At 43.5% G+C, this 25,299-nt stretch overlaps 1 protein-coding gene across 5 annotated transcripts in view; it reads left to right on the top strand.

Moving 5' to 3' along the window:
* peak1 (pseudopodium-enriched atypical kinase 1) overlaps positions 1-25,299 on the top strand; it is a 239,668-nt gene that overhangs the window by 204,576 nt on the left and 9,793 nt on the right. For 3 of the 5 annotated variants that reach the window (XM_078199944.1, XM_078199942.1, XM_078199943.1), the window contains 2 exons: positions 4,761-4,835; positions 9,679-10,460. In XM_078199944.1, the coding sequence (XP_078056070.1) occupies positions 4,761-4,835; positions 9,679-10,460 (857 nt within the window). The remainder of the gene's footprint in view (positions 1-4,760; positions 4,836-9,678; positions 10,461-25,299) is intronic. The other 2 variants (XM_078199947.1, XM_078199946.1) reach the window with 1 other exon arrangement.

Below are 25,299 nucleotides of genomic sequence, written 5' to 3'. Positions count from 1 at the left end.
TATCTCCTCTCCCTTTGCTCTAAGCTTCTTGTAACAGCCAGAGCTGCTTAAAATTGATCAGTCAAGCCTCGGTTCGGACTGTTAGCTATGTACGTGTGAGACGATGTTTAATTGATGCGAGTGTCCCTGCTGGCTGCCAGAGAGTATTGTAGGTTGCAGAGTGAGGAATGCAGCTGTAATGTGGGCAATCCTGTTTAGGTAGAGTGAACAGGAAGAGATTAGATTAAAGCTTAAAACGCCCTATCAAATGCTGTACCGTGTTTAAAAAAAGTCCAACATGACCGCACCGCTCTCTGTTCCTTGCTTGACGACCTCTGTGTTCGGTTAAAGGTAGGACCGTAACGTTTTAACTTTGTGCATTTATACTTTAGAAAATGCTGAACAGTGTTCAAAAACCAATGGAGAGACTGGGCGAGGAAAGAGAGGCTATGGGTGATATGGCAGGAATGTGCACTTTCAACATGTTAACTGCACAGTAGGAATAGTTTCATTGTTTCGGATTGGGCTTTCATTCATCGCGTTCTGGTTTAAAGAACCGTACTAAATAATCGGTACCTGACTTGCAGGCGATGGGGGCTGTCTTTTGTTTGGGAATTACGAGTTTAAACGAATCTATTAACTGAAGAGGTGTCCGAATACAGATATAGCACATGCTTACACATTCTTTCTTCTCTCTCGAATGTTGTGAAAAACCTTTACACAATAATTCAAATGTACTTTTCGATCTATTGAGTTTTTAAAAATGCTTATTTTCCAAGCTAAACAAACTTATGTGGATAACATGGGCATACTAAAGATCTTTACCAAATTTGATCATTGTCCTATGCTACTCAGTGAGGTCTATGGAAATCTGTAAGCATGAGTCTCTCCATGAGTGACTCCTGCATATTACAGTGTGAAAGACTTTTCTCTGATCAGCTGGGTATCTGCCACACGCAGAGCTTCAAGTGTGCTCAAAAATCTCCGAACCCAGCTATTGAGAAAGTCATACAAATGGAATTTCTCCTTCCCTGATGAAATGCGCACACCTTTCCCCTTAGAGGAGAACCTCTCTTACCCAAGTTCTTACCCAAGGGCGGCACGGTAGCACAGTGGTTAGCACTGCTGCTTCACAGCTCCAGGGACCTGGGTTAGATTCCCGGCTTTTCTGTGTGGAGTTTGCACATTCTCCTCGTGTCTGCGTGGGTTTCCTCCGGGTGCTCCGGTTTCCTCCCACAGTCCAAAGATGTGCGGGTTAGGTTGATTGGCCATGCTAAAAATTGCCCTTAGTGTCCTGAGATGCGTAGGTTAGAGGGATTAGTGGGTAAATATGTAGGGATATGGGGGTAGGGCCTGGGTGGGTTTGTGGTCGGTGCAGAATCGATGGGCCGAATGGCCTCTTTCTGTACTGTTGGGTTTCTATGACTTCTAGAGTTTAGGCAGAAACTGGCAAGAGCAAAAATTTAAGAAATCTGTGTTAACTTTTATTAAGTTAAGAGAGCGGCACAGTGGTAAAGTGATTATCACTGCTGCCTCACAGCGCTGGGGACCCAGGTTCAATTCCGGCCTCAGGCCTGTGTGGGGTTTGCATGTTCTCCCCGTGGGTTTCCTCCCACAGTCCAAAGATGTGCAGGTTAGGTTGATTGGCCGTGCTAATGTCAGGGGGATTAGTGGGGTAAAGGGGATAGGGCCTGGGTGGGATTGTTGTCGGTGCAGGCTCCATGGGCTGAATGGCCTCCTTCTGCACTATAGGGATTCTATGATTCTAATATTGCACAGAGCATTGGTGAGAGTCCCACTGCTATGCCAGTTAGGGCAATCCGACCTGTTGGACTGTTCAGGAATTTTACCAGCCAAATGAGAGAAATATCAGCTCATGATGATGGGTTTAGCCCTTCTGAACTCCGCACGACTGATTAGTAATCATCAGCTGTAGTGGACCTGTCTGGCTCAGGTATCCAATTATCGTGTCGACCACGGAAATGCAAATCGCTTCCACTCTTCCATTGTAAGGCACGTCATTTTGGAATTAACTTGATGCCAAAGAAATACCATTTGTTTTCTGCTCCATCCTTCCCAAAAAGGGTAGTTATTAGTTGAAATTAACAAGTTTTAAGCTTCCAAACAAGACCTCACTTACTGTTGTGGAATAGTTTGCCTATAACCTTAATTTCTTGTCATGCTAACCCACCAAACTCAAAGTGGCCACTACCCATTGGAATGTTGATATTTGGACTTCAGACAAATGGCGACTGTCCAGCAAGCTTAGTGCAAGTGTACTGTCAGTGACAGATGGCAGTAAGATGCATTGAGACTCTTGTGGCATCAAAGCCATATTGTAGGTGTGTGATAGGATGATTAAAAGGCCCAGTTTTAATCTAATTGCTATCTCAAATGAAAGTGCAATTGCAGTTTATGAAATTATGTTCAACTTTGCCCCAGTTTTCTTTGACCTACATGGGTTCCCCATCAGCCAACGCATGGAATTTAAAATCTTGTTTGCCTTCAAACCCCTTTACAGCCTAACTCATTCTAGCTTCATAACTTTTTTAGGGTGGCACGATGGCACAGTGGTTAGCACTGCTGCCTCACAGCGCCAGGGACCTGGGCTTGATTCCCGGCTTAGATCACTGTCTGTGCGGAGTCTGCACATTCTCTCCGTGTCTGCGTAGGTTTCCTCGGGTGCTCAGGTTTCCTCCCACAGTCCGAAAGACGTGTGGGTTAGGTGCATTGGCCATGCTAAATTCTCCCTCAGTGTACCCAAACAGGTGCCGCAGTGTGGCAACTAGGGGATTTTCACAGTAACTTCATTGTAGTGTTAATGTCAGCCTACTGTGACACTAATGATAAACTTTTCCTCTAGCTTTATACTTTCCCTTGCACCCTTCAATCCTTCAACTAGGGCCGTTTATGTATCTCACCTACCTTTGACCCAAGGTCAGAGTGTCTATAGAAGGAGTACTGTAGAACTGCCTCTCAAAAGCCTTCCTTACCTCCTTTTTTCCTCCTACCTATTAGAAGCTTGCTCAATTCAATATCTCAGCCAAGTTTTTGGTCATGCTTCCTAACACTCTCCCAATTGATTGTTCAGCGACAGTTCCTTTACCCATTTAGTTTTCTTTGATCTTTTTGTACATCATGGGATGTCTTCAGGGCACGGTGGCTCAGTGGTTAGCACTGCTGCCTCACAGCGCCAGGGATCCGGGTTCGATTCCCGGCTTGGGTCACTGTCTGTGTGGAGTTTGCACGTTCTTCCCGTGTCTGCATGGGTTTCCTCCGGGTGCTCCGGTTTCCTCCCACAGTCCAAAGATGTGCGGGTTAGGTTCATTGGCCATGCTAAATTGCCCCTTGATGTCAGGGGGATTAGCTAGGGGTTATGGGGGAAGGGCTTGGGTGGGATTGTGGTCGGTGCAGACTCGATGGGCCGAATGGCCTCCTTCTGCACTGCAGGGATTCTATGTTGAACGTGCGATATAATTGCAAATTGTTGCTGTTTATTAATTTTTATTTTCAGCTGTGGGAACTGCATTTTGTAACAGAAAAGCTACCTCACAAAAAACACCTTTACCTGTTGGTTTCTACTGATCCTGCCAATCATAATGCCTGTTTTTAAAAATGGCCACACAATCATTTGTATATCCCAGCTGACATAATCATCTTCAAAATGCTAAACTGAGTTGAAAAATCTTGGAGTACTTTTACACACAACTTGATTCCTTTTGCAAGTGACAAGGATGCTGGAAGCCATTGTGATAGGCCAGTGGGTATTATTTACCATGGACTAAAGCGAAAAAAGCCAGAAAGAATCCAACTGGATTCTTTTGCCATTCCCGACTCCCCCCACTGATTGCCACACTTTACGTCACGTGATTGGTAAAGCAGCTTCTTATTCATGTTGATACTGCTCCTGTGACGCACACTTTCCAACCAACTAAACATCAATAGTGTGTCTATCGTAGCATAAATAGAATGGAGATGGTGTATTTACATAATGAATCACATACTAGGTGGTGTCCAGAATGCAGTTGTCTCCGCTGAGATTTACCACGCAGAAGCCAGCATTTTTGCTGACTCTTCCGGGGCAAAAAATAAATCCCACCAGACGATGCAGATGCTGAGCCATCGAAGGAACTTTGCAGAAGGTAAGCCACAGCAGGAATCCATCAGGCGTGAGTCTATCTACGTGTGGATCATTCCAGAATAATAACACCTCATTACAATCATTCCTGTGCATGGAATTCATTCCACAGCAATAGCTGGTTGTAAACATTCCTGGAATGTGTTCCGCAACAACCCTGAAATTTAAAAAAAAAAAAAAATTCACATTGACAAATCATTTTTTCTCTGCTGAGTGGATGGTTCCGACAATTACATCTATCAAGCTTTTTTTTTTTCAATTGGGAATTTTTGTCAATAATTCGTCTTTACTAACACACTATTTGACCAAATGCACGACGATTAAGTCGCACATTGCCCCATCAGAATGAGATTGTTTCCCTGAACATTTCTCAAATTATTGCGCCATGAGTATTCATCCTCTGGTTATTGCCCAGGTCATGATTTAAAAATAAAGGCATTTCTTGTGAGGCACTGATGCAGAAAGCAGCAGCGTGAGTGGTAAGATTAACCGTGCGATCGTTTATATATCAGTTACTAACTTTTGGTTGAGGGTCTCACTGTCCCAATCTTGCTCTCCACCTCTCTGTCTTTCTTTCTCTCTCTCTCTCTCTCTCTCTCCTGTATTTTTCTGCCTTTCTATATGTCTGTAATCCTGGCTCCAGCAAAATTTCAGAGCCGGAGGGCTGTCGATGGAATCTCAGAGACACATGGAACTACACCTCTGCTGAGGGCCACAGGTGAGGAGGAATGGTGGGCGGGTGGGGGGAGACTGTGAATGGCCCTGGCTACTTACCGAGTACCTTTACTCTGCATAGTGCTTTTCTATCCTCTAAAGCGAGGATGGGAATATCGAAAGGGAAATGCATGCATGTCTTTGGCTGCATAATTGCTAGAATCTGGAAACATGGATGCAGTATCATTCCTGAAAGAATTACATGCATGAAGAGAATAATAACTTGAAGTGGAAATCAATATGTTGTGCCATGGATCAGAAATCGCTATTATAGTTTTTTTCTCAATAAAATGAACTTCATTATCCATAAGAATGGTACAGCAAACTGACCGTAGAATAGACATAGGCACATGATCAGAAAACTCTGCATTCTATTTGGCTAATTCCAAATTGAATACAGTACCTATCAATTGACGATTCTCTCACATAATCTATCCAATCCCCCTTTAAATCTTTCCCCATATCTGCCTCCACCCCTTTCTTGAGCTATCCTTTCCCAATGTTTCTGTCCCCTCTATTTAGCAATCTGAACTGTCAGTACTTCCTTTTCTGAATTATAAACTTGGTTCTAGAATCTCTGGCAACCGCAGATTATTAGGTTCAATTTATTGATCCCTTTAGGAATCTTGGATATTTGGAATATCTCCCACCAGTCAGCTTTTTTCTAGAGTAAGTGAAACCAAGTTCCTCAGCTTTTCTGCTTGGCTTAGTTGTCCCCAGTGAAGTGCAGCTGGGTGGCACGGTAGCACCGCTGCCTCACAACGCCAGGGACCACAGTTCGATTCCCGGCTTGGGTCATTGTCTGTGTGGAGTCTGCACGTTCTCCCTGTGCTTGCTCCGGTTTCCTCCGGGTGCTCCGGTTTCCTCCCACAGTCCAAAAATGTGCAGGTTAGGTGTACTGGCCGTGCTAAATTGCCCCTTAGTGTCAGGGGGACTAGCTAGGGTAAATGCATGGGGTTTTGGAGATAGGGTCTGGGTGGGATTGTGGTCAGTGCAGACTTGATGGGCCAAATGGCCTCCTTCTGCACTGTAGGATTCTCTGATTCACACTGAGCTGCCTTGTGAAATCTGTGTTCTACTTTTGTATCCTCACCTTCCCAATCCACCTTCTTCCTTATAATCCCTCTTGATTAGTAAATTAGGGCCATATCCAATATTACTTTCCTTGTTTTGGGTTCTCCCAACAACTGTTTAAATATTTCAATAACCTCCATATATAGCCCTGGTTCACTCTTTATTTTAGATTTCCAGCATCCGCAGTATTTTGCTTTTGTTTAAATCAAAACCCCTCATGAGTACAAATAAGTACTCAGCACTAATCTCTTGTGAGTTGCCATAACAGTACATCCGTTTCCACTTTTTAATTTTGTGGTGGTCTGTGACTTATTCATATGGCCACATTTTCCCTTTACTGTCATTTAGATCCATCCAAAGACATTGTGCCATTTCCCATTTCCTTCCACTCAGCAGCATGTACATTGTTTTTGATTAAACAGTGCTACTTCACCCTTTTCTTTTCTTCCCTATCCTTCCCGACGTACACAAGTCCTGCAGGTTTCTTCTCCATATTCTTAGTCGATCCCTATTTACTGTCACTTCCAACTCACCTTATTTTATTTCTTCTGCCCCTGACATGCATTCCAATATCCCATTGCTCACTGTGCTGTATTCACATGACTGCTGTCCAAGGATTGGCCTCACACAGTTAACCTTTCCCTGATTCCTTGGTGTAAACTCTTCCTCATTGAATGAGTGAAGAAGATTGTGGTTCCTCATTGAGGTCAATGCCTTCTCAGTATTAAAGCTTCAGAAATTGAGCCAGTGGGTTAAGAATTTGAAACCTTCCTTTCCCCGCCATCTGTTGAGCAGCTCATTGGGATTCCTAATCTGTATTTGTCTAATAAATCTAGCATTGGAGTAATCCTGAAGTTTGGGCAGAAGCTAATTGGTTGAGCTTGATGTATCTCGACCATGGGAATGATTACAATGGGTGTGGTTCAGAAGTGGTTTTTGTATCCTGACGGCATCTTGTGGAATTGTTGACTCAAGTACCAATTAAATGTTTCGAGGTTTTCTGAAATTAGTTGTTGGATTAGTAACCAAACACAATAACAATGTTTCTCACACCCTCCATTACAACTGTTTGTCGTGATCAGTCGGTGTTTAATGAGAGCAACGTCTTTGAGTCTCCAAACTGGGAGAAATCCAGATGTTTCAGAGAATACCTCCCTTCCAGAGGAACACACCCCACTTGCCTTTTCCAGTGAGCTTATTGTTGGCAGGGCTAAGGAACAGACAATCTTTAAATTTGTGCAGGGATCTACTGCTGTTGCTTAACCAGCTAAAATGAAATATTACCTGTTTGGATCACCGTAAACATTTCTCTGCTCACTGAAGCATTGTCTCGTAGATTCATCTGGAACTGAGTTGGAAGAGTGAGTTCTCAGTGACAGCTTACAGGTTGCATTAATGAGGCAGACTAGCTGATCAATCTTCCATCCTCTGTCGTTCTGCCTGTTTCGGAAGTAGATTATTGAATCTGCCACAGAAGGAGATGAACTTTTCCAGAGTTGAGGCGACTTTGCAGTCTATTCAGTTTTCACCATTATCAGTGACGGGTATATAAAGACTATCCAAAATATTTAGATATATGCTTTTTCCTGGCAAGAAGTCCTCTGATTTCAGAAGAATTTTGGTTAAGAACTCTTGAGTGGCACGGTGGCACAGTGGTTAGCACTGCTGCCTCACAATACCAGGGACCCGGGTTCAATTCCAGCCTTGGGTCACTGTCTGTGTGGAGTTTGCACGTTCTCCCCGTGTCTGTGTGGGTTTCCTCCGGGTGCTCCGGTTTCCTTCCACAGTCCAAAGATGTGCGGGTTAGGTGCATTGGCCAACCTAAATTGCCCCTGAGTGTCCCGGGATGTGTAGGTTAGAGGGTTTAGTGGGGTAAATTTGTGGGGTTACGGGGATAGGGCCTATGTGGGATTGTTGTCGATGCAGATTCGATGGGCCGAATGGCCTCCTTCTGCACTGTAGGGATTCTATGAACACAAATTTCAACTGAAATTGTCCTAGGGATAGAATTGCTGTCCCACAGTTGAAAATAGTTTGTCTTGGGGCTCTTCAATATATTGGCTGTAGTGATATGTACCGTGGTTACATCATGGTTTTTGCAGTATAGAAAATATTTGTTGCGTTTGTGTGCTGGTCATATATAATGGTCTAATTGCAAATACCTGTGAGAGCAATGTTTCTATTAATACAGACTGGATCAGGTAAGAACTTCTAAGTGTCAGTAGAAATGTTGAAGTTGAAACTGCTAGTCTTTACTGGATAGTGGTTACTGGAATAGAGGAACGTTGGGTATTCATTCTACAAGAGAATGAAACATCACTTCAGAACCACATTCTCTACAATGAAATACAGTCGCATTAAATGTCAGCAGATATCTATTTCTTACATGTAGCTTTTCAAAAAAGCCTTTTATGAAAATTATTTTATTTGGTGATTTTCTTGAAGCACTTCCAGTTTTTCTTGAAGCTTCAGTTTTTAGTTTGCCCAGAGCTTTTGTGTTTTTGAGTTTATCTATTATTTTTTGTTTTCACAGACCCTTTTTAACCCTTCCCTAGCTCTCCATCTCCAATTCACTGTTATTCAAAACATTCTTTACCATCCCTTCATAGCCATGCCTGCTTCGTACCTGATGTCATGATTTAAAACACTAACACAGGTTCAAGAAGCAGGAGTAGGCCATTCAGCCCCTCAAACCTGCTCTCCCATTTAATAAGATCATGTCTAATCTGATGGTAACCTCTGTTCTGCATCCTGCCGACCTCCGATAACCTATCACCCTGTTGCTTACCAACAATCTGCTGTGAAAAATATTCAAAGACTCTGCTTCCACCATCTTTTCAGGAAGAGCGTTCCAAAGACTTGGGACCCTCAGAGAAAATATTTCGCCTCATCTCCGTTTTAAATGGGTGACCACTTTTAAAGTGGCCCCTCGAGGAAACATTCTCTCCACATCCATCTGTCAATACCCCTCAGGATCTTGTATATTTCAATCAAGTCGCCTCTTACTCTTCTAAACTCCCAACGGATACAAGCCTAGCCTGTCCAACCTTTTCTCATAAGACAACTCACCCATTCCAGGTCTTAAATCACTGTCAATACTTACCTCACCTTTTAATTGGCTCCATAACTGTTTCCACTCCATGGCTAGTTGTACTAAAATAGTCTTAAATTCTAGGATCACAACTGTAACTAAAACTGCTTCTTCCTGCCTTAATCTCTGGAACCAATCTTACTGCATCTTTGATACATGCATGCATTGAACTCATCTTGCTATAAAATAAATGAACACGCCGTATTGCACAGAAGATTGCTGTTGCATGCAAACCACCCAAAGAAAGAAAGTGGGGGGGGGGGAAAAAATCAAAATAAGCCTCGATGAAATTGAAGTCAGTAGATGATGTGTCTAACAGCAATATATAATTTAGTTGGATAAAGATCTTCATTAAGTACTGCCATTCGGTGCTAATTTATGGATCAGTGAGACGATGTTTGAAGTGTAAAGGATTTTATACACTTGTAACAGGGTAATGAACTATGACTGCACTGTGTCTCCAGTGCATTACAATTACGTTCCTCGTGCTTTGCTGCTCATTTGTAATAACGCTAAGCACTAAAAATCGATCTATGGTACGTAAAAGTTTAAAGCTAGCATTCAGAAGGCATGTTCAATCTAAAGTGTGTTTTTATTAAAAATGCTATTATTCACTAACGCGCATATATTGTCTCTCTATCCTGTGATTCTAATTTTTTTTTGTGTGTGTGTGATTACATAGGACAATCAAGGGCCAACATGATACCACTGAAGCAGCCTAGACAAGTGAAAGGAGCTTCAGATGATGCCATTGCATTTGTGGGATCCACAGAACAGGAAACCATGTCCGAGAGTCAGCCAACACCACCACCTCTTCCAAAGAAGACCATAATCCGAGCAAACACTGATCCCACTTCGAAGGACTATTCCAACAAATTGATTGAAGTTAGAAACTCTGGGCACAATGTAAATTTGGCAAATCCACTGTATGACGTCGAGTATCCTGGGGATACAAACTGGGATGCTTCAAGTGCTTGTTCCTCACTGAGTTCAGATGCCAGACTATGTGACATTGAGTCGGGCGACTCGCTGGAAAGAGCAGTGGGCAAGTCCGTGACAAAGCCCAGAGCATCGTCAGCAGTCAACAGTACTTGCAGCCTCACCATGGGCAACAGCAAGGAAAGGTGCTCAAATAGCTTGGATTCACTCTCCGAGAAGAATCGTTTCCTTCAGAGACCTGGCAAAAACATACAAAAGCCGCAAAGGCATGCACTGTATAAAGGGATTGAGAACAAAGAGGAGGTGATAATGAAGATTCGAAATCTCCATACCGACTCGCTGCGGAAACTGGCAGCCAAGTGTGAGGACAAGTTTATGGAGGGCCAAAAGAACCAGCTTCGCTTTGGATTGGACAACTGGTCAGACTTCAGACTGACAAGTGATAAACCTTGCTGTGAGGCAGGTGATGCGGTTTACTACACTGCATCCTACGCCAAGGACCTCCATAACCAATATGCAATCAAGGCAAGTTCTGTGAATAATCCTCTCCTTTCTTTACTTTACTGTACCAAAGCCTAGTCCTCAAAAAGACAGCAAATTTGTAGCTTTCATAAGAACATAAGAAATAGGAGCAGGAGTAGGCCATCTAGCCCCTCAAGCCTGCTCCGCCATTCAATAAGATCATGGCTAATCTGACAGTGGGTTCAGTTCCACTTACCCGCCCGCTCCCCATAACCCTTAATTCCCTTAATGGTTAAAAATCTATCTATCTGTGACTTAAACACATTTAACGAGGTAGCCTTTACTGCTTCATTGGGCAGAGAATTCCAAAGATTCACTACCCTCTGGGAGAAGAAGTTCCTCCTCAACTCTGTTCTAAATTGACTGCCCCGTATTTTGAGGCTATGCCCCCTAGTTCTTGTTTCCATTGTAAGTGGAAATAACCTCGCTGCTTCTACCCTGTCTAGCCCCTTCATTATCTTATATGTCTCTATAAAATCTCCCCTCAACCTTCTAAACTCCAATGAGTACAGGCCCAGTCTACTCAATCTCTCCTCATAAGCTAACCCGCTCATCTCCGGAATCAACCTGGTGAACCTTCTCTGTACCCCCTCCAAAGCTAATATATCCTTTCTTAAATAAGGGGACCAAAATTGTACACCGTACTCTAGGTGCGGCCTCACCAGTACCCTGTACAGTTGCAGCATGACCTCCCTGCTTTTATACTCCATCCCTCTCGCGATAAAGGCCAACATTCCATTTACCTGCTGCACCTGCAAACTGAGTTTTTGTGATTCATGTACAAGGACCCCCAGGTCCTTCTGCACAGTAGCATGTTGTAATTTTTCACCGTTTAAATAATAGCCCATTTTACTATTATTCCTTCCAAAGTGGATAACCCCACGCTTACATAGAACTTACATAGAGCACTTTCATAGAACTTGACAGAATTCTGGAGTGATTGAGTGTTGTTCGGGAGAAAGGAATTGACAGTTTAGGTTCCGGTGAGGAAAGAGGCTTATGTGAAGCATAAACACTGACATGGGCACAGTGGGGGTCCGTCCTATCCTCCTGCTGCTATTTCAATGTACAATGTCACATGTAAATAATCACCACCCAGAACTCTCCCAAAGGAAGTTTTTACTTTCGTCTGCTGTTTAACCATAGCTACCCCATTTCATTTCCTACTTCTCCCAAGAGTGAATGTGCTTCTATACAAAAGTGACAGCTATTAGATGAAATCAAACAAAGGACTATCAAACTAGATTCAAAATTTCAAAGGAGTATGTAGTCAGCAGACTTTTCACTTGTTTAACCTCCGGAAGTGTTTATGACAAGTTAAACGATTTGTCCATTCATTCTTTCTCCTTACACTTAAATTTTGTCAGTACGGTGAGTAATCTGGATGTGATAGCAATATATTATACCACTCTTGGAAAGTATGGTGTCTCTGCCAGCAAAGGTCCATGCTGATTTTGTTACAGAGAGAATGTGGACAGTTTTAGTGTATATGGGGTTTAGGCACTGCTGCGTCAAGTATGGTTTGGATTTTCCTAACCACCCCTTGTATCTATGCAATTAGTGACATCTGAGCCTTACTACTCAACAGACTAGCTCCAGGGATAAGAGAAAAGCCTCTGGTTTGATGCCCCACTTTGGGGATGTAGTCACTCAAGCTTCCAACCTCCACATTTTAAGGGGAGTTTTTCTTTCCCCCTGCCTCATATATCGTGAGAAATCACATGCGTTTTGAATTACTTAAAATAAGCAGCGCAGTGTCAAATTCTTTAAAGATTAGGCATAATTAATAACACGTTGTTGGATAAGTGCCTTCTGAGTAAAGGAACAACGATGCAACTTTATTTTAAAATTTAGGCTCATTAAGCCTGTTAGTTGCAGAATTTGGCAGCTTATATCAGGATTTTTATCTTGGGTGGTCCTGAGTACTTATCTGTAGTTTTCATTTTCTTGGATGCTTGGCTACTGCTTATTTCTAGAACATTTTGCCTAGGCCATCTTTCTTCTGTGCTCTCAGATCTCGCTTTAAAGTTTTAAAGTTAAAAGTTTATTTATTAGTCACAAATAGGCTTACATTAACACTGTAATGAAGTTACTGTGAAAATCCCCTAGTCGCCACATTCCGGCACCTGTTCGGGTACGCTGAGGGAGAATTTAACATGGCCAATGCACCCTAACCAGCACGTCTTCTGGACTGTAGGAGCACCCGGAGGAAAGCCACGCAGACACGAGGAGAATGTGCAAACTCCGCAGACAGTGACCCAAGCCGGGAATCGAACCCGGGTCCCTGGCGCTGTGAGGCAGCGGTGCTAACCACTGTGCCACCCCAACTGCCATGCCCAACTTGCTGCATGTCCATTCAGTTTCCTCTTGCTGTCCGCTGCGTTTGAGACTTTCAGGATAGTTGCAGTTATTTTTTAATTCCATGTCACCTTTATTCTTTGTGTCACAGTTTTACAGTCTGATCTTGTATTTTTATGTTTAAAATATCCAAATTAACAAAATAATATTCTACAACAAAATGCATCTTTGCCTTTTCATTGGAATGCCACCCATACCTTGCCTCATTCCTGTTTATTTCCCCCTAGTCACCACCACATGGAAGTTCCCCTCCAAGCCACTCACCATCCTGACTTGGAAATTTACCACCACCCCTTATTGTTGCTGGGTCAAGATCCTGCAACTTCTTTCCTAACAGCACTGTGGGTGTACCTACACCACATGGACTGCAGTGGTTCAAGATCTGATTTGACTTATTATTGTCACATGTATTAACATACAGTGAAAAGTATTGTTTCTTGTGCACTATACAGACAAACCATACTGTTCATGGAGAAGGAAAGGAGAGAGTGCAGAATGTAGTGTTACAGTCATAGTTAGGGTGTAGACAAAGATCAACTTAATGCAAAGTAGGTCCATTCAAAAGTCTGAAGGGAAGAAGCTGTTCTTGAGTCGGTTGGTATGTGACCTCAGACTTTTGGTATCTTTTTCTTGACGTAAGAAGGTGGAAGAGAGAATGTCCGGGGTGCGTGGGGTCCTTGATTATGCTGGCTTCTTTGCCGAGGCAGCGGAAAGTGTAGACAGAGTCAATGGATGGGAGGCTGGTTTGTGTGATGGATTGGGCTACATTCACGACCTTTTGCAGTTTCTTGCTGTCTTGGGCAGAGCAGGAGCCATACCAAGCTGTGATACAACCAGAAAGAATGCTTTCTATGGTGCAGCTGTAAAAGATGGTGAGAGTCGCAGCTGACATGCCAAATTTCCTTAGTCTTCTGAGAGAGTAGAGGGGCTATCTTAACCATAGTGTCGGCATGGGGGGACCAGGACAGGTTGTTGGTGATCTGGACACCTAAAAACTTGAAGCTCTCGACCATTTCTACTTCATCCCTGTTGATGTAGACAGGGGCATGTTCTCCTTTACGCTTCCTGAAGTCGATGACTATCTCCTTCGTGTGAATGTGGGTCTCCACCGCCTTCTCGAGGACAATTGGGGATAGGCAATAAATACTGTCCTAGCCAGCAGAGTCCACATCCTGTAAATGAATAATAACAAAAACATTAGTTGTCTTAAATGGCAGATCACAAACTCCAGTTTGCAATGCTTTAAATCAGCCAAACAGGAGTAAACCAGGAGTAAAATGAGTATCAGCAATGGTTTTCCCTCAAATTCTCCTTTATTAGCAATGAAGAAAAACTAAATTAATGGATTAGAGATTTGTCATGCTTTGAGTTTGAAATGCCTTCAAATTCCTCGGAGGGTACTTTTTTAGCTGGCAAGTATTGTAGCAGTATTTAATACCTGATCACCGCTTCAGCGCATAGATTGGTCCGTTATGGAATGAATGATCATCTGGCTTTCCTATCCTACTGTGTCCTTCCCCAATGCCGCTTCTAACCCACAAATCCTACACTCTCTCACCATACCCCAGACCATTCCACCCCTCTAGCTCTGCTGTCTTTTGCATCCCCCACTTTCTTAGCCCCACCATTGGCAGCCGTGCCTTCAGATTCTCCAGCTCTCTGTCCAAGTTTCAGGTGAACCCTCCAAATATCTCCTCCTTTGGCTTGCCATCCATTTTAGCCTGGATGAAGCACTTTGGCAAGATTTTTCTATGTTGAAGGTGCTATATTAATGTAATCAGTTGGTGTAATGCAGCAGCAAGTCAACATATTGCAGATATCTGATTATAGGTGGGTTATTACCTGATGAACTCAATAACACCTAGTGTCTGGATTCCAGTTTCAAAATCTTTGCAATACAAAAAAGCAATATGATTCCTACTGTAGTGCGCAGTTCAATGTGGTAATTCTTAGAAAGTCTAGGAGTCTGGCATCTAACGTCATAATCTTGCTCCTCATGTCCTTTAACCTTGTTGGAAAACACCTTTGAATAATCCTAATTAGTTTGCAGTTAGCTTCAAAATCTTAGGGAGGAACTTGCAGTTTCCTGATTCTTTGTTGTTGCAAAGCTGGGTAGAGTAATTGTAGATTGGTGTTTATAAAATGCTAGGGAAAAAGCATTGCATGCTCCCTTTAAAATGTGGTGCTTTTTCTGTGCTTAGGGAAAAGAAATGCAGGTACACAGAGAAATCAGACTGAAACATTTGTATCGAAAGGCCAAGCAGCAGTGTTATCAAGGCAACAGACTTTTGAATTTTTAAAATTCAGCCAATCGATTTGAATTAGGCACATAGATACCAAGAACCTATTAAATTTAAATCTGATGGTTTTGACAACCTAGGACCAATCCTATTGTGGGAAATATTGATACGTTATCACAGGTATAAAAGATGGGGGGCAATGGGACAAAAGGATAGAGCACCTACCATAGCTCACAGCTCTTAGCTCAAAGCCCTGTCTAGATAGCAAAGGTACTAAAGAAGAAAGTAGAGAGAATGCCACACAGAAAAATAAACACAAAGGGCCCAGAATATTCCAGAAGACGCAAAACCTAGTTGTAATTTAGAGAGTAACCAAATTCTATTTTTGTTGTTAATGAATGGGAATTGTATTTATTGGACCAGCATACCATTAGAATCGTGTTTTATTCAGGAGTAGTTAACAGTTTAGTAAAATTGTTCACTGTTAGATAAATAAATTGTTACGTGTTGATTTTAGAGTGAGTGTCAGGGATTTATTTTATATTTAACCACTAGAGGTTGCTGAAGAGCAGGTCATACCACTTCTCACACACTTTGTACAGGTTATAGGGTGAGCTACTCCTCTTTGGGTGTTTTGATGTTAGTTCTCAGAGGGGGGATCAACCTCTGCTTTATAACAAAATGGACAAAGTTAATTGGCAGTGACAGTACTCGGCCAGACCTGACTGAGCTTCCTGGACCTTCTAGCTTAGTACCACACTGCATAGTGATGTTGCGAACTTTAAGTCATCAGTGATCTATCGTCTTCATTGCAGTTGATTGCCTCCTCTGTTGAAATTGCTCGTACAAGGTTTTGATTGGGTGGCACGGTGGCTAACACTGCTACCTCACAGCGCCAGGGACCCGGGTTCGATTCCAGCCTTGGGTGACTGCGTGGGTTTCCTCCGGGTGCTCCGGTTTCCTTCTACGCTCCAAAGATGTGCGGGTTAGGTGGATTGACCATGCTAAATTGCCCCTTAGTGTCAGGGGGATTAGCAGGGTAAATATGTGGGATTACGGGGATAGGGCCTGGAGTGGGATTGTGGTCGGTGCAGGCTCGATGGGCCGAATGGCCTCCTTCTGCACAGTAGTGATTCTATAGTTGAGAACAAGAATGGAGGAAAATGAGTTAAGTCAGTTCAATCCACCAGCAGGGTTTTTTCCCCCTCCCTAGATCCAAATGTCACAATCCCCTGCTTTCGATCTAGTTCCCTGAGCTACGTTTATTGTAATTTTCCATCAATTGATGACTTTTGTGTGTCAGCTTATTTTAAAATTTGTTTTCTCTATTTAAAATCTTGCTCATTGGTCTGGTGGCACAGTGGTTAGCACTGCTGCCTCACAGCACTAGGGACCCAGGTTCAATTCCTGGCTTGGGTGACTGTGCGGAGTTTGCACGTTGTCTGTGTGGGTTCCCTCCGGGTGCTCTGGTTTCCTCCCACGGTACGGATGCATTGGCCATGCTAAATTCTCCCTCAGTGTACCCGAACAGGCGCCGGACTCGGGGATTTTCACAGTAACTTCATTGCAGTGTTATTGTAAGCCTATTTGTGAAATAAACTTTAAAATATATTTTTGTACTGAAGCCCTCCTTTATCAATGGTTGAACAAGTGAGGCAAATTCCGTTTTTTATGTTCTGAAACTCCACACACCTCGAAACTCAGTAAAGTGAGATTACCTTTGTTCCCATTCTCTGCTTCCTTGGCTTGAAAATTGCTGTAAGCAATTTTATCGTGAGAATGTTTGATATGTTCATATCCGAGTCATCTCACTACTGTTTTAACACAAACATGAACAGGTTATCTTTAAACCATTAAAAACAATTTAATGTGTCTTGGCATGTAAAATGTTTTGCTTGTGGTCTCATGATAATGAACTAAGGTGAAATAAGCGACCCAATTATAACAAAAATCGATTCTTTTTGGCAGTGTGTATCTAAAAGTTATTAACCCACATAAATGGCTTATTCTGGCAAGACTATAATTTTATATATTCTGTTTAATCAGTCTGTGCCTTTGGTTAGTTTCTTGGTGTTATTGTTTCGGCGCTGAAGAGTTATAGAAAGTAACGCTGCGGATCTTTTATTCCAATAGATTTATCCCGAAAATTTAGAAGAGTGAGAGGGGATCTCATAGAAACTTAAAATTCTAACAGGGTTAGACAGGGTAGATTCAGAAAGAATGTTCCCAATGGCGGGGGAGCCCAGAACTAGGGATCATAGTTTGAGGATAAGGGATAAACCTTTCAGGACTGAGGTGAGGAGAAATTTCTTCACCCAGAGAGAGGTGAATGTGTGGAATTCACTACCATAGAAAGTAGTTGAGGCCAAAATAAGACCATTAGACATAGGGGCAGGATTAGGCCACTCGGCCCATCAAATCTGCTCCACCATTCAATCATGGCTGATATTTTTCTCATCCCCATTCTCCTGTCTTTTCCCCATAACCCCTGATCCCCTTATTCATCAAGAACCTATCTATCCCCATAAGACAAAATGTTGTGTGATTTCAAGAAGAAATTAGATATAGCTCTTGGGGCTAAAGGGATCAAGGGATATGGAGGGAAGGATGATCAGCCATGATCAAAATGAATGGCGCAGCAGGCTCGAAGGGCCGAATGGCCTCCTCCTCTTTCTAGTTTCTATGAAATGTTAATATTACACAGTCACAACAGTCAGAATACAGACATAGTCTCCTGTATCTGTGTTTACTCCAAATATTTTATCATTCTATCTCCCCTTTGCCCCCATCATCCAACCCAAAGGTGCAGACTTACACTGGCCTGGAATGGCTTTCCCTCAGTCATTATTTTGTACCTCATCCAAATGACTAATCATTCTGTAAATCCAGCCAGCGAACATTGCTTGGTTATTTGACATCACGGATGGTCGAGGTGTCCCCATGCATTTACTTCCCGCAAGAATTGTTGGATCAGAAATTGTCAGTGGAAATAAAAACCGCTGGAAAGATCCAACAGGTCTGTCAGTGTCTGTGGAGAGAGGAACAGAGTTAACGTTTTGACTACTTTGCACAGACTATGGAAAAAGCAACCTTGGACATTCCTGGTTTAGTGGACAAGTGGATGAGTTAACAGGCGTCATTTGGGACCTTTCTCGACACTGCGCTTCTCTCAACAAAAAAAAGGCATGCCTGGGGTCTCGGTGGTGTGTACCGTAACACCTCGAGAAGGCTGCATCGCTAACACTGATGATTTAATTTCCTGTTAATTCTTTGTCATTTTTGCATAGCTCATCACTGTGAGAGAAGTGTTTATTGGAAATGCAAAATCCCAATTATAATGGGGATTCAGCATTCAAAGGTAACTGAAAGGGGCGGCACGGTGGCACAGTGGTTAGCATTGCTGCCTCACAGTGCCAGGGTCCCAGGTTCGATTCCCAGCTTCGGGTCACTGTCTGTGCGGCATTTGCACGTTCCCCCTGTGTCTGCGCGGGTTTCCTCCGGGTGCTCCGGTTTCCTCCACAGTCAAAAGATGTGCGGATTCGAGCCATGCTAAATTGACCCTTGCGTCAGGGGGATTAACAGGATAAATATGTGTGGATATGCGGGCTGGGTGGGATTGTGGTCAGTGCAGACTCGATGGGCCGAATGGCCTGCACTGTAGGATTCTATGATGAAATTTCCATTTTAATAAATTCCAGGTCTGTGAGGGTTTTTGGTTCGATCATATGTAGCTTTAATGCTCTTAAGTTACCTGATAATTCACTCCACTGTCCTGTAAAGCAGTTGGATAAAAGGAACTTTACTGCCAGCCAGGAGGTCAATCTTTCATTCCTGTCATTTCATTTTGTGACATTTTCCCTGCAGGACACTGATGGATAATAAGCACCATCATATCAGATTTCTATTAGGATTTCAACTGGACTGTCTGAACTTTGAGACAACTGAGGTTGTTTGCAGTGAATTATGAGGCGCTTCACTCCTCAGAGAGCAGTTCAAACCTTTCCTCATTGAGAATTCACTCAGTTGTAATAAAGATTTATTGCCTTAGTACAGTTTTTTGTGACCAAGGATAGGTTTGAGATTGTTTTTGAATAATAAAGTTTACTTTATGTACCTAGTGCTATGTGGGACATTGCTATAGAGGAACATTGCTACAGTGCATTTAAGATAGTTTTCATGCATTTGAATATATTTGATAATACAGTTTTTAGGATTAAATTCCCACTTTGCTATATTATTTACTAAGTTCACATTATTTGATAAATTTACATGTTTTAGCGTTCTGAACAGTATAGAATGATCAGGAGTGAACAAAGAACAGTACAGCACAGGAACAGGCCCTTTGGCCCACCAAGCCCGCACCCATCACATTGTCCTAACCGACAGTATCCCTCTATTCCCCGCCTGTTCATGCAGATAAGTCCTAAATGTCACTAACGTACCTGCCTCAACCACCTCACTTGGCAGTGCATTCCAGGCCCCCACCACCCTCTGTGTAAAAAAAGCTTCCCCCGCACATCTCCACTGAACCTTTCCCCCCCTTACCTTGAACTTGTGCCCCCTTGTAATTGTCATTTCTGCTCTGGGAAAAAGCTTCCAACTATTCACCTTATTGATGCCCCGCATAATTTTATATCAGGTTGCCCCCTCAGCCTTCGTCTTTCCAGGGAGAACAATCCCAGTTTATTCAATCTCTCCTCATAGCTAATACCCTCCCATACCAGGCAACAGACTGGTAAACCTTTTCTGTACTCTCTCCAAAGCCTCCACATCCTTCTGGTTAGTGTGGTGACCAGAATTGGACACAACATTCCAAATGTGGCTTAACCAACATTTTTATACAACTGTAACATAATTTGCCAACTTTTATTCTCGATGCCCCGGCCGATGAAGGCAAGCGTGCCATATGCTTTCTTCACCATCTTTTCCACCTGTGCTGCCACTTTTAAGGATCTGTGGACCTGTACTCCCAGATCTCTCTGTGTGTCTATGCTCCTGATGGTTCTGCCATTTATTTTATAGCTCTCACCTGAATTGGATCTACCAAAACGCATCACCTCGCATTTGTCTGGATTAAATTCCATCTGCCATTTCTCCGCCCAAATTTCCAGCCTATCTATATCCTGCTGTATTCTCTGACAACCTTCATCACTATCTGCAACTCCAGCAATCTTAGTATCATTCGCAAACTTGCTAATCAGACCAGCTACGTTTTCTTCCAAGTCATTTATATATATTATAAACAACAGAGGTCCCAGCACCGATCCCTGCGGGACACCACTAATTACAGATCTCCATTCAGAAAAACCCCCTTCCACCGCTACCCTTTGTCTTCTATGGCCAAGCCAGTTCTGAATCCATCTAGCTATGATATGGATATGCTGGCGTTGGACTGGAGTAGGCACAGTAAGAAGTCAAACAACACCAGGTTAAAGTCCAACAGGTTTATTTGGTAGTAGGAGCTTTTGGAGCGCTGCTCCTTCATCAGGACTCACCTGATGAAGGAGCAGCGCTCCGAAAGCTCCTGCTACCAAATAAACCTGTTGCACTTTAACCTGGTGTTGTGAGACTTCTTACTGTTTCCATCTAGCTAGTTCACCCCTGATCCCGTGTGATTTAACCTTTTGCACCAGCCATGAGTGGTCTTTATCGCTGTGAATGATGCATCTTTCCAAGAAAAATACTGAGGCCTGAGATGCACAGTTCAAGTCTTTCGGTATGACCTACCTTCAGTTTGAGAAAGTGGTTGACGTGTACAGCAGATCTTCCTATCAATTATGTTCATTCCACCCCCTCCCTCCCCTTACTGCCGTCAGAACTGAGAGCAACCAACAAGTTACAGACTGTGAATTGAATATGGGATCTTAGAACATAGAACATAGAAAGCCACAGCACAAACAGGCCCTTCGGCCCACAAGTTGCGCTGATCATATCCCTACCTCTAGGCCTATCTATAGCCCTCAATCCCATTAAATCCCATGTACTCATCCAGAAGTCTCTTAAAAGACCCCAACGAGTTTGCCTCCACCACCACCGACGTCAGCCGATTCCACTCACCCACCACCCTCTGAGTGAAAAACTTACCCCTGACATCTCCTCTGTACCTACCCCCCAGCACCTTAAACCTGTGTCCTCTCGTAGCAACCATTTCAGCCCTTGGAAATAGCCTCTGAGAGTCTACCCTATCCAGACCTCTCAACATCTTGTAAACCTCTATCAGGTCACCTCTCATCCTTCGTCTCTCCAGGGAGAAGAGACCAAGCTCCCTCAACCTATCCTCATAAGGCATGCCCCCCAATCCAGGCAACATCCTTGTAAATCTCCTCTGCACCCTTTCAATGGCTTCAACATCTTTCCTGTAATGAGGTGACCAGAACTGCGCGCAGTACTCCAAGTGGGGTCTAACCAGGGTCCTATAAAGCTGCAGCATTATCTCCCGACTCCTAAACTCAATCCCTCGATTAATGAAGGCTAGTACGCCGTATGCCTTCTTGACCGCATCCTCCACCTGCGAGGCCGATTTAAGAGTCCTATGGACCCGGACCCCAAGGTCCTTCTGATCCTCTACACTGCTAAGAATGGTACCCTTCATATTATACTGCTGCTTCATCCCATTGGATCTGCCAAAATGGATCACTACACACTTATCCGGGTTGAAGTCCATCTGCCACTTCTCCGCCCAGTCTTGCATTCTATCTATGTCTCGCTGCAACTTCTGACATCCCTCCAAACTATCCACAACACCACCTACCTTGGTGTCGTCAGCAAACTTACCAACCCATCCCTCCACTTCCTCATCCAGGTCATTTATGAAAATGACAAACAGCAAGGGTCCCAGTTATCATTTTTTAACTGAGCCAATGACAGTATCTTGATGTTTCTCCAATCCTTGGTATTTATTGTTTTCTTCCCCTTTGGTTGATGTTAACTGTACTTTTTAAATAAATTTTGCCCGGACTATTTGTTATGACCCAGACCAGAAACTTCAAGGTGCTTTATGAAGATAGCCTAGACTTTAACTTTTTACATTTGAATTTGGCACAGCTGAGCACAAGGTGTGATTCAAGTGACCCACTAGGAAGCTTTTAGCAAACAAAGTTTATTTAAGAACATAGTTAAAATACGATTAAAAGAATTGGTATAACTTTTTACTAATTGCAAGATTCAAACATGATACAGTATAAACCTTAACAGCTAGCTATCTCTCTTGTTCCAACTCAAACACCCTCCCCCAAACATACACCTCTTTGTAGACTTGGCACAAAAACAAGTATACTCACATGATGCTGGATTTTTGCAGCTTTTTAACACCTGCTGTGAATTAGTCCTTTGAATGTTGGATTAAATCTCCTGAGGCTTCCCAGCCCTGGAACTTCCAGAAAGCCTCTGGAGAGAGAGACACACTGCCTTCTTCCACCAGCTTCTAACAACAACTGAGAAAATGAAACTGAAACTTGGAGTTTTCTGTGGGGGGGAAGAAACTGTCCCCAGACATATCACCTGACTTGTCAATCATCCCTAAATCATGCTCTACTCAGCAATCCCTAGCGGACCATAAAACCACGGAACGTTGCATTAGTCTGACTTAAAATCAACACGATATCAATTATCCTGCCTCAGCAGCAATAAAGGACACCAGGCACAGACAACACGGTGCCGACAACTTCCAGGGCCTGTGAGAAACATCTTGCAGAGAAACATGATTAAAATACATTTCTTAAAAGCGCAGTATAGTCACATGTTTCCTGTTCAGTATACCTTGTGGATTCCTAACTGTTGAAATGTTCACGCCCCTGTAACTGCAACTCACCCAGAACTGCTCCCATATCCTATCCCACACCATGGGTGGAATTTTACCGCCCTGCCCGCCATGGGAATTGGAGCGGGCGAGGGATGGAACATGAACCTTGGGCGGGATTTTACGGTTTTGGGACGAGCGAGGCCATAAAATCCCGCACGGCGGCACAGTGGGTTCGCACTGCTGCCTCACAGCGCCGGGGACCCGGGTTCGATTCCCGGCTTGGGTCACTCACTGTCTGTGTGGAGTCTGCACGTTCTCCCCGTGTCTGTGTGGGTTTCCTCCGGGTGCTCCGGTTTCCACGCTCAGTCCAAAGATGTGTGGGTTAGGTGCATTGGCCATGCTAAATTGCCCCTTAGTGTCCTGGGATGTGTCGGTTAGAGGGATTAGTCGGGTAAAGGTAAATGTGTGGAGTTGTAGGGATAGGGCCTGGGGTGGGATTGTTGTTGGTGCAGACTCGATGGGCCGAATGGCCTCCTGTATTGTGGGGTTTCTATGATGTGTCCCACACTCATCAGGCATATTCTCACAGCACCAATTTTAAAGTTGTGTGTGTTTAAATTGCTTCACAGCCTCATACCTCCCTAACTGTAACTTCCATCCTGTCCTACAATCCAAATTCTCTGTTCCACTCACTCTGGTGTGTGTCCTCCCCCTCCTCACCTGCCCTTACCTTTGCCCCAACATTCACAGCTGTGCCTTTAACCATTTGTGACCCCATGCTCTGGAACTCCCTCCCTGTGCTCCCTTCATCTGTCACTCCGCTTTTAAGATCCTCCTCATGACTCACATTTTGTCCATACTTGGTTTCAGCTTCTCATACTTGTTTTTAGTGGGCAGCCAGCCAAACAAAATATGTACCAGTGAAGCTCTTGGGGACTTTTTCTACAATAAAACCACTAAATATGTTAGGGAGGGTAACTCATCCGGGGATCCTGCTTCTGAATGGAATGCATTGTTCCTTGCTGGAAGATAGTGTGTGTGTGCACGTCTCCTGGTGTGGGTGTGTGTGTGTGTGCGTGTCTCTGTGTGTCTCCCTATGTGTATGTGTGTGTGTGTTTGTCACTGCCTCCCCTGTGTGTGTATGTGTGATTCTCCCTGTGTGTATGTGTGTGTGTGTGTGTGTGTGTGTCTGTCTGTGTGTCTCTCCATGTATGTGTGCGTGTGTGTCTCTCCCTGTGTCTCGGTCTGTGTGTGTGTATGTCTCTCCCTGTGTCTCGGTCTGTGTGTGTGTGTCTCGGTCTGTGTGTGTCTCGGTCTGTGTGTGTCTGTATGTGTCTCTGTCTGTCAAGGACCAGATGTGGAGATGCCGGCGTTGGACTGGGGTAAACACAGTAAGAAGTTTAACAACACCAGGTTAAAGTCCAACAGGTTTATTTGGTAGCAAAAGCCACACAAGCTTTCGAGGCTCTAAGCCCCTTCTTCAGGTGAGTGGGAATTCTGTTCACAAACAGATTCTCCCTTACAAAGTTCTGTTTGTGAACAGAATTCCCACTCACCTGAAGAAGGGGCTTAGAGCCTCGAAAGCTTGTGTGGCTTTTGCTACCAAATAAAACTGTTGGACTTTAACCTGGTGTTGTTAAACTTCTTACTGTGTCAAGGACCAGACCAGAAACGCCAAGATATATTACGTAGTTAGCCCAGATCCCAACTTTTACATTTAATTTTAACATTAGGGTGAGCGTAAGGTGTTTCACTCCAGGTATGATTCAAGTGACCCACTAGGAACTTTATTTAAGAACACAGTTAGAATATAACAAAAAGAATTAGCATAACTTTTACCAATTCAGGCCTTTTGGCTAAGATCAAGTGTAGTATGGATTGGATGCTGCGCTTGGTTGAGGTCATTAGGTTACATTTTAAGCTTCAGTTGAAGCAATTTTTAAAAGCGGCATCTCGGCCTTTTGGCTCAGACGCAAATGAGATCAAGCCTTGGAGGAGGAGGACTTGCACCTACTCCAATCAGCTTGGCTCACGTAGATCAGGCCCAAGACAGGAGTTGGAGAGCCCTGTCTTGTCAGCTTGGATTGGAAATGTCTCAACTTGTTGAGACTCTGAATTGGACTTGATTTGATTGAATTGGAATTTTTAAAAAAACTTTTACCAATTAAAAGACTTGTACATGACAAAATATTATTCTTAACAGCTAGCTATCTCTAATGTTCCAATTCAGCAGTATCCCCCACAGACATAAATCCTTTCTGTAGAACCAGTTAGCACAGAAACCAAAGATGCTCCCATGATGCTAGATTTCCAGCCTTTTACTTCTGGACAGAGACCCAGGCAGCACTTTACAGAGAAGGAGACATGCTCAAAACAGCAAAGCTTCAGAGAAGTAAAGCTAGTCTCTGGCAGCTCCCAGTCGTCAGACTTCTGAGACAGAACGAGCTACCTCTCTCTCTCTCTCTGCAGCTTCCAAAACAGCAACTCTGAGAAAGATCCACTC

Source organism: Mustelus asterias, chromosome 29, assembly GCF_964213995.1.
Source record: "Mustelus asterias chromosome 29, sMusAst1.hap1.1, whole genome shotgun sequence".
NCBI classification, from domain to species: domain Eukaryota; kingdom Metazoa; phylum Chordata; class Chondrichthyes; order Carcharhiniformes; family Triakidae; genus Mustelus; species Mustelus asterias.
Note: the sequence above shows the minus strand (reverse complement) of the source record. Positions and strands in the feature narration are given on the sequence as shown.